Raw genomic sequence first — 12898 nt, forward strand, 5'->3', positions numbered from 1 at the left:
ATGCAAGAGCTTAAGTAATGTGCTTATTATTTACAAAATCCTACCCTCATCCTGCAAAGGTTGATTATTGGTTAAAAAACCCTACAATACACAGGAAAAAAAATAAAAAAATTCAAATGTACTTTCCATGTCTGACAGATAGTTTGTTAATCACACAGAACAAAGTTGAATACTTTTTTTTAATGACACTTTGTCTTCAATACGACAGCTGTCTGGTGTGAATCGGTGTAATTGACCGAACGGTCCCCCGCCTTCATTGCGAATGCGTCATTTTGGAGCGTCAGCAGCAATTCACCATTTATCACCACGTTTCTGCTTCAAACTGCACCCCATTCATCATCTATCTCAACGACAGATATCTGAAGCTTTTGTACAACAACCATTTCCACATAAATTCAGCATTATTTCATAATAAAAGATGGGGGAGTGATCAGAGCGCGACAGCAGCACGCCTGAGTCTGATTTTCTGAGTCTGACTTTCCAGAGATGGGACAAAGTCATTCTCAAGTCATCAATCTGCAAGTCCCAAGTCAAGTCTCAAGTCAGCTTGCAAACAATTGGTGGTCATTATTACTTGAGACTTGCTGATTCATGACTTGAGAGTGACTTGATGGTGCTTTCGTCCCACCTCTGTGACTCGCTACACCCAAAGGGATCAAAGGGAATAATGTGATTATTAACCATCAGATGACAAAGTAAAACATCTTCAATCACTCTAAAATCAGTTTTATGTTGTGAAAGTGTAGGAACACGGACCCACAACAGGGGGCGTAAAAGAACAGGCAATGGATAAGCCAAACAGTAACAATTTAATGTTGTAAATTGTGCACAACGGAATACAACAAGACAACAATCAGTTTGGGACTATAGTCAATTACACGTTGGGTGACGTGTGGGCGGGCTTGAGGATAGGAGACGCCCGTCCAGAACCGAGCCGGATCCCACACGGCCCTCACCGCCAACGGATCTGAAGAACACCGGAGCCGCCAAGTCCTGGGTCCCCAGGTGGTCACCGTGTCCAGCTGTCAGACCTGGTACTGCTGGCAGAGAACAGAAACAGCACAGGTGAGTGTGAGTACGCACACTCAGTAATCCCACAGTCTGTGTTCTTTTGGGAGGGAGCACCTCCACCTCCCGTCACACACTCGTGCAGCTCCTGTCTAACCACTTATCTGGTTGAGGTGTGAAGCGAAGCCGTCGCTGATCACACCAAACGCCAATCCCACAGATAAGGCAACACCACAGGAAAACGGCTGCAAGGAAGTTCAGACAGCAGAGAAAATTACCTCCAAGGTAGCTGATTTCTCGGTGAGGAGGTGGAGTTGCAGTCCGGCCTTTATGGTGATGGTGATGAGTTGACTGAGTGACAGCTGGTGCTGATGATGAGTGACAGCTGTCACTCCCAGTGGCTCTGTTGCCCTCTCGTGCTTGAAGCCCGCACTCCAAGCAGGGCGCTATCGGGTGGTGGTGGGCCAGCAGTACCTCCTCTTCAGCGGCCCACACAACATTTTAAGCAGAAACCAGGTGATACGTAATCTATGAAATGCTGCTGACGCTCAGAAATGACACATGCGCAGTGAAGGCAGGGCGGACTGATTTTCGGGGGGGGGCATTCAGCCAGCAGCACTGAACATTATTGAGGAGTGTTAAAGACACCAGCCCAAGTAGAACAAAAATATACTCCAGGAGGGAGGAAGTGTAACAATATCTGACTTTTATTATGTTTTAGGAGTCAAAATCTGTCAAGGGGAGGTCAGATTCTAACATTTGCTGCCTTATATTGAAAGCTCTGACTGCTAACTTTAATTCATGCCGCAAGATATTTAACTGGAGTTTATAACGGTGCGCAGCTGCTGCCTGACCTACACACACACACACACACACGCACACAGGCACACACGCACGCACACATCTTCAACCGCTTATCCAAGATCGGGATGTGGGGATCTGGAGCCTATCCCAGCAGTCATAGGGTTCTCGGGATCTCTTTACCATTAAGATCAAAATTTGCCCTGTTTGGCAAGATTATAAAATTTTGAGACAAGTGGGTGAGACAGTGACAAAACACTCGAAGTTTAAATGGCGCTGCAACACAACATATGGTAGTTTTGACTTCAAGGAATCAAAGAAACTCAGGAGACTTTCAGTTCTGACCAAAAGAGCCAAAAACAATGAAAATTGGGAACTGAAAGACAAAGATGGACACAGCTAATAAACACACACCAGCAGAAATTCCACTAGGAAGAACTGAAGATAATCTGGACAATAATAATCTCGATAATCTAAGAAATCTGGACATAATTCACATTAAGGTTTTGCTGTACAGATGAGACAACTGTCATTCAACATTAGTTACACTTTACTTTGCTTGACAAAATGAGTTAGTGGTCTAAGTGACTAATTAATACGTCATATTTAGTAGTTGCATTTTTCTTCAATATAAGACAGAAATTCAGAGTTTCCTTTGAATGCAACATAAATTTCAAACCTCACGTAAGTGCTTCCTCCATTGTGTCATCTTCCAGATCTGACAGAGCAAGCTCACTATATTGATCCCCCCAAAATAAATACTTTACCAGCAATAAAATTTGCTCTAACTTTGTGATATGCCACAGAAAAAAAAGGACTAAAAAAAGGGACTCCTTTGGCAGCCTAATTTTAAAAAGCATAGATGGACTATCGTGTGTTTCAGAAGGTTCATCAGTGCAGACTCAGACTCATCTACCACGTGCGACGGTGCAAGAGGTCGATAAATCTCCATGATGATCTCTTTGCTGCAGCTCTCAATGACTCCTGTTCCTGCTCAATGTCACCTCTGTGGAGTGCACAGAGTGCTGCAGACAGAGGGAAGAAGTCTAGAGTTGGCTTAGAGATGTACGCTACCATGACAACTAATCATCCTCGAGCAGTGATGCATATGAAAGCGTTTGTGTGTTGGTACTTGCGTTCTTGTGAAATGTGTAATCCCTTAGTGATTGGCAAGAAAAAAAGAGGGGGGAAAAGTGATATTTTGACATAATGGAGAGTGATGACTGAAATTATATTTTCTCAATAGAACTTTATATAACTCAACAGTACCCATGAAAATGCACATCAATGTTGCAAAAAAAAAAAGAATAATTTTACACACCTCTCCTCTTCCTGAGACCTTTGACTGCTTTTTTGCTTATAATTAGTGCTCGCTGACACAACGCATTCAGAACCATCAATGTATACTCAACAAAAATATAAATGCAACACTTTTGGTTTTGCTCCCATTTTGTATGAGATGAACTCAAAGATCTAAAACTTTTTCCACATACACAATATCACCATTTCCCTCAAATATTGTTCACAAACCAGTCTAAATCTGTGATAGTGAGCACTTCTCCTTTGCTGAGATAATCCATCCCACCTCACAGGTGTGCCATATCAAGATGCTGATTAGACACCATGATTAGTGTACAGGTGTGCCTCAGACTGCCCACAATAAAAGGCCACTCTGAAAGGTGCAGTTTTATCACACAGCACAATGCCACAGATGTCGCAAGATTTGAGGGAACATGCAATTGGCATGCTGACAGCAGGAATGTCAACCAGAGCTGTTGCTCGTGTATTGAATGTTCATGTCTCTACCATAAGCCGTCTCCAAAGGCATTTCAGAGAATTTGGCAGTACATCCAACCAGCCTCATAACCGCAGACCACGTGTAACCACACCAGCCCAGGACCTCCACATCCAGCATGTTCACCTCCAAGATTGTCTGAGACCAGCCACTCGGACAGCTGCTGAAACAATCGGTTTGCATAACCAAAGAATTTCTGCACAAACTGTCAGAAACTGTCTCAGGGAAGCTCATCTGCATGCTCGTCGTCCTCATCGGGGTCTCGACCTGACTCCAGTTCGTCGTCGTAACCGACTTGAGTGGGTAAATGCTCACATTCGCTGGCGTTTGGCACGTTGGAGAGGTGTTCTCTTCAACTTTATGCGAAGGAGATGTGTTGCACTGCATGAGGCAAATGGTGGTCACACCAGATACTGACTGGTATCCCCCCCCCTAATAAAACAAAACTGCACCTTTCAGAGTGGCCTTTTATTGTGGGCAGTCTAAGGCACACCTGTGCACTAATCATGGTGTCTAATCAGCATCTTGATATGGCACACCTGTGAGGTGGGATGGATTATCTCAGCAAAGGAGAAGTGCTCACTATCACAGATTTAGACTGGTTTGTGAACAATATTAGAGGGAAATGGTGATATTGTGTATGTGGAAAAAGTTCATCTCACACAAAATGGGAGCAAAACCAAAAGTGTTGCGTTTATATTTTTGTTGAGTGTACTTCACAGACTCTTGCGATAAAAGCTACTTTGGCAAATTAAAGTGTTCTTAAGTGCAAAAATCACAATCAAAAGAACATCACATGTACTGTTTTTCACCCTCATTTTTTTTTATCTTTGTGTACTTAAAAAACATTTCTACAGACCTACTTGTATTCAAGGTCGAGTGGTTGAAGTCAGAAGTCCAACATTGTGCTAAAAACCAGACCTTATTGGCAGAGTGGTGCATAGCGTACGACTCAAACCATAGGAAAAAATAGGATTCACACAGTATTTAAATGAACCACTTACTGACCAAATATGGAACAAAATCTGGGATCTTTTTATTTGTACAACACAAACTCTTGCAGGTGAATGTCAAAATATCATGAGAAAACTGTTTTTAGGTGAGCACACAAGTTTGGCACACCTATCTTTGGACATCTAAATGACAAACCATGAATCAAACATTTTTAAACTGTTTTAAACCTGTCACTTACCTTAAGTAATATATGTAGTATTCTATCCTGTGATTCATTAGCAAGAAAACTCTAAGGTTCTCCTATGTTTGTTTGTTTGTTCTTGGCTCTTGCAGTCATTTTGGGGCTGCAGTGCTCACACGCATAAATGCAAGGTTTTTTCTTTTCTTTTTGAAAGGAAGGAGCGCACCCTAGTGGCTGGATCACTGACCTTGGCCACAGAGACAATTGGGCTTTAAGTGGGAACACATTTATTGCTGCCATTGTCCTGCAGAGTGCAAAAGCAGACAGTGAACATTGTAGTTCAGGTTCATGTTTGGAAATGTCTACGGTTTGGGAGCTGAGAGGCAGCACCTGCCTGGAGGATAAACTCACAGCTAAACACAGTGGCTCCTGAAACTCTGAAACAGATGTTTTGTTTTATCAGTTTTATTTGGTGTATTTCTCAGTGGTCTCCTGTGATGACGAAACCTGAGCGCTGACCACAGTGCGTACCTCAGAGTTGTTATTCTGCAGGGGTGTCTTTTCTTCATTCTGGACATCCTCGTTGTTCTTACACGAGGTTCTGGCATTCTTCTGACAGATTCCACTGCAGCTCTTCTTCTCACCTTTAGCCAGGGCCTGCATGCGGTTCAGAAACTTGACTTGCCAGGCTGCAAAGTCTGCCTGGATGCTGCCATGACGGCTCTTCACCACATTACAGTCACCCTCTCCCCTGGTCAGAATTCTCATACCACTCAGCATCCACAGCCATTTATCCACATTTTTGCTAACCTGGAAGGTGAAAAAGAATCTTGGTTAAATTGAAGTGAATTACTGAATTGACAGAGCAACATACAACCCCTGGCAAAAATTATGGAATCACCGGTCTCGGAGGATGTTCATTCAGTTGTTTAATTTTGTAGAAAAAAAGCAGATCACAGACATGACACAAAACTAAAGTAATTTCAAATGACAACTTTCTGGCTTTAAGAAACACTATAAGAAATCAAGAAAAAAAGATTGTGGCAGTCAGTAACGGTTACTTTTTTAGACCAAGCAGAGGAAAAAAATATGGAATCACTCAATTCTGAGGAAAAAATTATGGAATCACCCTGTAAATTTTCATCCCCCAAACTAACACCTGCATCAAATCAGATCTACTCGTTGACATTGACCCTATGCCATGACATTGACCCTATGTGTCTTTTTACAAGGAATGTTTTCGCAGTTTTTGCTCTATGGCAAGATGCATTATCATCTTGAAACATCCCCAAACATCCTTTCAATTGTCCAAAATATCAACGTAAACTTGTGCATTTATTGATGATGTAATGACAGCCATCTCCCCAGTGCCTTTACCTTACATGCATCCTCATATCATCAATGACTGTGGAAATTTACATGTTCTCTTCAGGCAGTCATCATTATAAATCTCATTGGAACGGCACCAAACAAAAGTTCCAGCATCATCACCTTGCCCAATGCAGATTCGAGATTCATCACTGAATATGACTTTCGTTTAGCTTTTCTGTATGTAAATCCCATTTCCTTTAGGCGGTTTCTTACAGTTCGGTCACAGACGTTGACTCCAGTTTCCTCCCATTCGTTCCTCATTTGTTTTGTTGTGCATTTTTCGATTTTTGAGACATATTGTTTTAAGTTTTCTGTCTTGACGCTTTGATGTCTTCCTTGGTCTACCAGTATGTTCGCCTTTAACAACCTTCCCATGTTGTTTGTATTTGGTCCAGAGTTTAGACACAGCTGACAGTGAATAACCAACATCTTTTGCAACATTGCATGATGATTTACTCTCTTTTAAGAGTTTGATAATCCTCTCCTTTGTTTCAATTGACATCTCTCGTGTTGGAGCCATGATTCTTGTCAGTCCGCTTGCTGCAACAGCTCTCCAAGGTGTGTTCACTCCTTTTTAGATGCAGACTAACGAGCAGATCTGATATGACGCAGGTGTTAGTTTTGGGGATGAAAATTTACAGGGTGATTCCATTATTTTTTCCTCAGAATTGAGTGATTCCATATTTTTTTCCTCTGCTTGGTCTAAAAAAGTAACCGTTACTGACTGCCACAATCTTTTTTTCTTGATTTCTTATAGTGTTTCTTAAAGCCAGAAAGTTGCCATTTGAAATGACTTTAGTTTTGTGTCATGTCTGTGATCTGCTTTTTTTCTACAAAATTAAACAACTGAATGAACATCCTCAGAGGCCGGTGATTCCATAATTTTTGCCAGGGGTTGTATCTGAAGCTGCATGGAAAGCTATGTAGAACTGGTGTGGGATTTAAATCACAGAGCTTCCAATGCCAAAGTGTAGATGTGGTGTAATTCTTCTGTAAAATCCTGCTTCAGAAGCTCATGAAGCAGTCATGTTCTACAATATTTTGTACTCTATATAATACCTTACACCAGGGATTTTCATACAAGAAAACGGGTCAAATCTAAGAGCAGGTCCTTCATGTGCCTTCTGGCAACCTAGAAGAAATTTATCATCCATTTTTTTTCCTCAAAAGAAAATCCCCCTCTGTTCCACTCCAAGAAGGTGGGACTACTGACGCAACAGACTAAAGCTGCACAATGCATAATTTCTGTCATCTCAGCCTCAGAAGCAGACAACTCTGAAAGGTGTCTTTGTGGCTTCCCTCACTTGTCTTCCTCTTGCATAGTCATTCAGTTTTTGAGAACTACCTACTCCACACAGATTTATCATTCAGTGCCATACAGTTTGTATTTCTGAATGACTGGTGTAAATAAATTGTCCAAAATATATTCAGTGACTTGGAAATGTTCATGTATCCATCCCCTGACTTGTCTTAAGAAAACTGGATGTAAAAGTGATTATTTTTTATCATAAATAATCCATATATTTAGTTTGTCCACCTATGGACTATGGAAATGGAGGCACTAGGTGCACAGGTCAGGTCAAGGAAAATTTGTCTGATGCTGCACATTGCTGCATCCACCACACAACAGAATTGCCTTGTGTCCTGGATGGCAACCACCAAGGCAGACATCCAGACAACTGGTCCATTGCCACCTCTCAAAACAAACCATGTATCTGGCACAGCCACATGGGATGTGGGCATCTCCCTGGCTTTCTCCACTTGCTGGGGTTCTCAACACTAAGTACCACCTTGCTGGATCATGGTCAGAGAAATGCACCACAGTGGCCAAATGCCTGACCTGATGTTCAATCAGAATGCAAGTGATACCCCACATCTTAGTCTCCCCAAATAACTGCTTAGACTTAACAGTGGTACCCAAGTATCCGAGTACCAAAGACATTTAGTTGTCGCCTTACGTCACTGGTTTGTGTCCAAGTTACAACTGTACAGTAAACTATGAAGCACCAGGACCCTAAGAACTGCATACACTCTTCCCAAGTGTGTCTTGAGCAAAAAGACATAGATGTCACTGTGAAGATAAGTAAGTCTCAAAAGCTCCATACTCTCACCTTTACATTTTAAATATGTACAGGAATTGCCTTAATTCCTGAATGGTTAATGTGATATTTTTATACAACTCCTTGAACTCAAGCTAGAAATCTACATTACAACACATCTTGATCTTTTACTTTAAACTCCATTGTGATGGTGCACAGAACCAAATTATAAAACTTGTGGCACTGTCCAAATACTTATGTTCCTGTCTCTAGTAGCAGAGGAAAAAATAATTATGTTTTGGGTGTACTATCTGTTGTCTCAGTTTCACTCTGTGATTGACGAGTCTCCTGGAGGTGACACTCCTCTGTTCAAGGGTGATTTCAATGCAGCCACAGGCATTGACTGGGTTGAGGACTATGAGGACTATACTGGCAACAATGATGAAAATGGCTCAGTGCTCCGAGACTCCCCAAAAGGTGTGGGCTACGAGTTGCTGAATCCAGGTTCCAGCTTCCAGAATGTCGCCAATGGACATGAAACTCCAACACTGGTGTAGCTAAAGTTAAGGAGCTCAATCGTGCTCTCGTGGGAATATGCTGAAGAATCCTGCAGAACTGCAGAGTAGACGTGCCATGTTTGTGAACCTGAAGCACAGACGTGAAGCTTCTTTAATGACTGAGTAGAAATCTCACACTACGGTCTGCTCAGTGTACCACATGTAACAGGAGTGTTCAGAACGCACATTATCCCCCGCTGGCTAATACTGCTTTGGTACATCCTAATTACATCTCAAGGTATCTGATAACATTTGTTTTGTCAACACACATCAGCTATTTGCACTTATATCAAAAACTGTAAAATGAGCTAATTTTAGAGAAGAATTTCTTTCATAAATCAAGAGAAACAATTCTTGCTAATGAATCACGGGATAGAATAATAAATATACTTTTCAAAGTTAACCCATTGATTCAGATTCTGCACTAAAAATATAAATGAAAAGGAATTTCCTATGTTGCGCCTTATACAATATGATGATATACGTATTACCAACCTGTAACAACGACTTGTACCAAGTTTCACAAAATTCCTCCTAAAATGAGAGGATTTGATTTCAGAATACAAGCACCCACTCGTGAAACTCACAGAGTGTACATTTGGTAATCAAGGACCATAACGCCGGTAAAATGGGCCAAACTCGAATGATATGGTAATATGCATATTACCAACCTACAACAAGGACTTGTACTAAGGTTCATGAAATTCCTCCTAAAAATGTGAGAGGAGTTCATTTCAGAATGCTTATAGACAGACAGACAGACAGACAGATGGATGGAAATCGCCATGACACAATCTCCCTTCAGGCCTTCAGCCAGTGGAGGGACCAGACTTCAAAATGAGACCATTTCATTGGAGTTGGAATGCAATATGGGTGGATCACTTGCAAACATAGACAAAATGAACAACTGGAATGGAATGTGGGAGTTGTTCTTCCATCAGATCTTGACGACTTCCTGGGATTGCACACAAGGTACATTGCAAGTACCAACACAATACTACCAAAGGTCATTCTCATTGAGTGTACAGAATACAGTTCAGTGACCAAAGCAGGTTTCATACTCAAAACGTCAACCAACGAGTGCATCCTAGTTCTTTAGGGTTCTGGTGCTTCCAGTCTTATGTGACAACTGTATTTCTTTGGTACTAGGTCTTGCTGGAGAATCCTTGGGTACTGCTGAAATGGCTCTGTCAAATGAGGGCTTACTTACAGAGATTCAGATGAGGCATGCTACCTGCTTGTGAAGGAACATCAGCAATGATACTATCTCCAAGTCTTGAGGTTTTTCTGAATGTGAACTAGCATAGCAGCTACCTCTGTGCTTAGGACCTCTACAACTGGAAAAGGCCAAGAGGACACCCATGTACTGTATCATCTAGCTGTGACAAATACTGGATGAACTTCAGCTCCACCCGGTGGCTGTTATTCAGAACTCAGAGCAGTTCTGTAGAGTGGTGACACAAAGCTCCAGCGCATGGTCCCAGACTTCAATTGTACTATCGGTATTGCAGCAGTTCCTACCATTTATCAAGAGTACATGAAAAATTGGTGTCACCCCGTCAAGACGCTTATGTTATGACCAATGTGCCTGATGAGCATGCAGGTTTTAAATCAAAATTACTGATAAATTATTGAACAAGTTTTTATGAAATTTGGTCAGAACATTGTCTTGTCCTGGAATAGTAACTCTAAAATGTAAGGTGAATGGGAATAAAACAGCAGTGTGAGGAATTTTAAGGATATCTACTTTTTAGCTTCTATAATTAAGTACAGAACATTTTAAAATAAAACAGAGTTTCCACAAGGGGATTAAGGTTCCATACTATCTTATTTAAGTGTGTCCATGTACACACACTTGATAACATTGGTAAAATTTTTAGCAAATTGTAAACTATAATTTGAGCAGGAAGAACAGAGTACTGAAATGATAAATAGAGTTTAGGATAAAAAGTGTCTCACTGTATTGTAGTGGCCAACATAGGCAGAGTTTCCAAGACCAAACACTGCATATCTCAGGCCTTTAAGGTAGGTTTTCCCATATCGGAAGTCAGTGGATGCCTCCTCCAGCCATTTGCAGAACCACTCAGCGTTCTCTGTGGGCTGTCCATCAGTGTAGGTGGCCAAAAGAAACACACACACCGACTTGTTGGCACACTACATGAAACAGAGCACAGACAGAAAAAAGTCAAAGCAATGCTGTAGAGCAGGTCAACTGTATACACTGCAGGGCCAACAGGGTACAACCTGTCATGGACCACTGATCACCTTAGCAGATGAACTGATTAAGTTGAGGAGTGCAGCTTATCAGTGAATTCACATGCTCCATGAAAACCTGCACACTCTTGGCCTTTCATAGCTTCCGTAAGCCCTACACAGAACCAGAGGCCCATTGCTGCCATAGTTTAGCTCCTGATTCCATAGCATGAAGCAGATGAGAGTCTACAGCGTCCCCTGGACGGACAGTCTGATGCAGCTTACTTGCCCAGCCAAGGCTGGTAACCATTTACAGGTGGGTGGACTGAGACAATGCAAAAAAGGTGGTTTGTCAAAGGGAATTGAACCAAGGTCTACCCAACTACTTACCCCCCGCCCCACTCTACCCTCAGTTTGACATGTTTTGACATTCTAGTGTAAATAAAAACCCTATTTACGAAATAATACAATAATAATAAACAATACTCCTGTTTCCAGGGGAGAATGGTGGTTTAGTGGTTAGCACTATTGCATCACAGCAAGAAAGTCCAGGGATCGTTTCTCGGTTGGTCCTTTCTGTGTAGAATTTGTATGTTCCCACTATGTTTGCATGGGTTCCCTCCACATGCTCCGGCTTCCTCCCACCTCGAAAGATATTAGGTGAACTGGAAAAATAAAACTGACCGTAGGTGTGAATGTGTTACTTTGCTTATGTGTGGCCTTGTGGTAAAGTGGCATCCTATCCACAGTATACTGTACCTTAACTCTTGCCCAGTGATCACTGTGGTAGGCTCCAGCTCCCCCATGTCCCTTAATTGGAATAAGTGGGTATAGAAAAATTGCAGGGGTGGTGGCCAAGCGGTTAAGTGTGCTTGTTTTCATAGTGGAAAGTTCCAGTTCAAACCCCACCCCTGCCCATTCCCCATGTAAAAAGGAGTTGCGACAGGAAGGGCATCCGGCATAATCCTTGTACCAAATCAACATGCAGATACACCTTGGATCTGTTGTTGCGGCCCAGAATGAAAAAAGGGAGCAGCTGAAAGGACTTTTAGAAAAATAAATGAATGAACTCCTGTTTCCTTGTTTGCCTCACTGCTTGGTTCCTAAGAGGTTATCAGATCTGTGGTGGAAGTAGTTGAAGCAGAGCTTTAGTGAGACAGAAATAAATGTGCAACAAAGCCACTAATAATTCTATTGTGTGTGCATAAAGTACAATTACTTCTTACATTTGATTGGGTTATGTCCACATGATCTGCATCTACACTGTGTAAAATTGCCAAGCACAGGGAATTGACATAAAACGTAACACCCTATGTGATGGATGGTATTACTGGGTGTTTATGTGGATAATTACAAATACAGAAATACATTAGTTTAGCACACAATAGATTTTGTATGCTCAGACTCAAATATGCATCACCTTTTCCAAAGCTACTCCTACTTTTCTTTTAGGTTGCAACAATGGAAACATGCATCTCTGCCTCACACAAAGCCTTTATACAAGTTAAGTGACTTTAGCCACAGCTGAGTGTCTCATTGTGTTTGGTTTTTTGGCTGCTTCAGTGTGCCTGTGTGTATGCGTCTGCACCCCTCTCGATCTCTTTGCTTATAATAAGAAGAATTAACACCACACAATGCATGTTATGATGTAGTATGGGACATACAGTCCTGAACACATCAGGTACGTTTTGAATATGCTCAAACTGCTGCACTGCAGTCTCACCTCATCAAGATGCACATTCGTAATGAAGGTTCTCCACACACGTTGCAATTCAGCATGCATTACTATGTGATGCTACTTTTAACACGTGTTCATATTGCATCATAATATAAGGTATGGGTGGCTTTATATGGAAGCACTGAGCACAAAGATCCTACCACACTTAAGGCTGAACAATCCTCAATTTTTGTATTGAATAAACATTATTTCATGAATGGAGTATAAATACAGCAACTTTGTTGACATAAACCCTATCAGAATGAATATTTAACTAATATA

General features: G+C 41.6%; 1 protein-coding gene across 2 annotated transcripts in view; it reads right to left on the reverse strand.

Moving 5' to 3' along the window:
• tyw1 (tRNA-yW synthesizing protein 1 homolog (S. cerevisiae)) overlaps positions 1 to 12898 on the reverse strand; it is a 221105-nt gene that overhangs the window by 194088 nt on the left and 14119 nt on the right. For both annotated transcript variants that reach the window (XM_034168561.1, XM_034168560.1), the window contains exons 5-6: positions 10666 to 10860; positions 5271 to 5549 (exon numbers count right to left, since the gene is read on the reverse strand). In XM_034168561.1, the coding sequence (XP_034024452.1) occupies positions 5271 to 5549; positions 10666 to 10860 (474 nt within the window). The remainder of the gene's footprint in view (positions 1 to 5270; positions 5550 to 10665; positions 10861 to 12898) is intronic.

Source organism: Thalassophryne amazonica, chromosome 4 (assembly GCF_902500255.1).
Source record: "Thalassophryne amazonica chromosome 4, fThaAma1.1, whole genome shotgun sequence".
Taxonomy (NCBI): Eukaryota; Metazoa; Chordata; class Actinopteri; order Batrachoidiformes; family Batrachoididae; genus Thalassophryne; species Thalassophryne amazonica.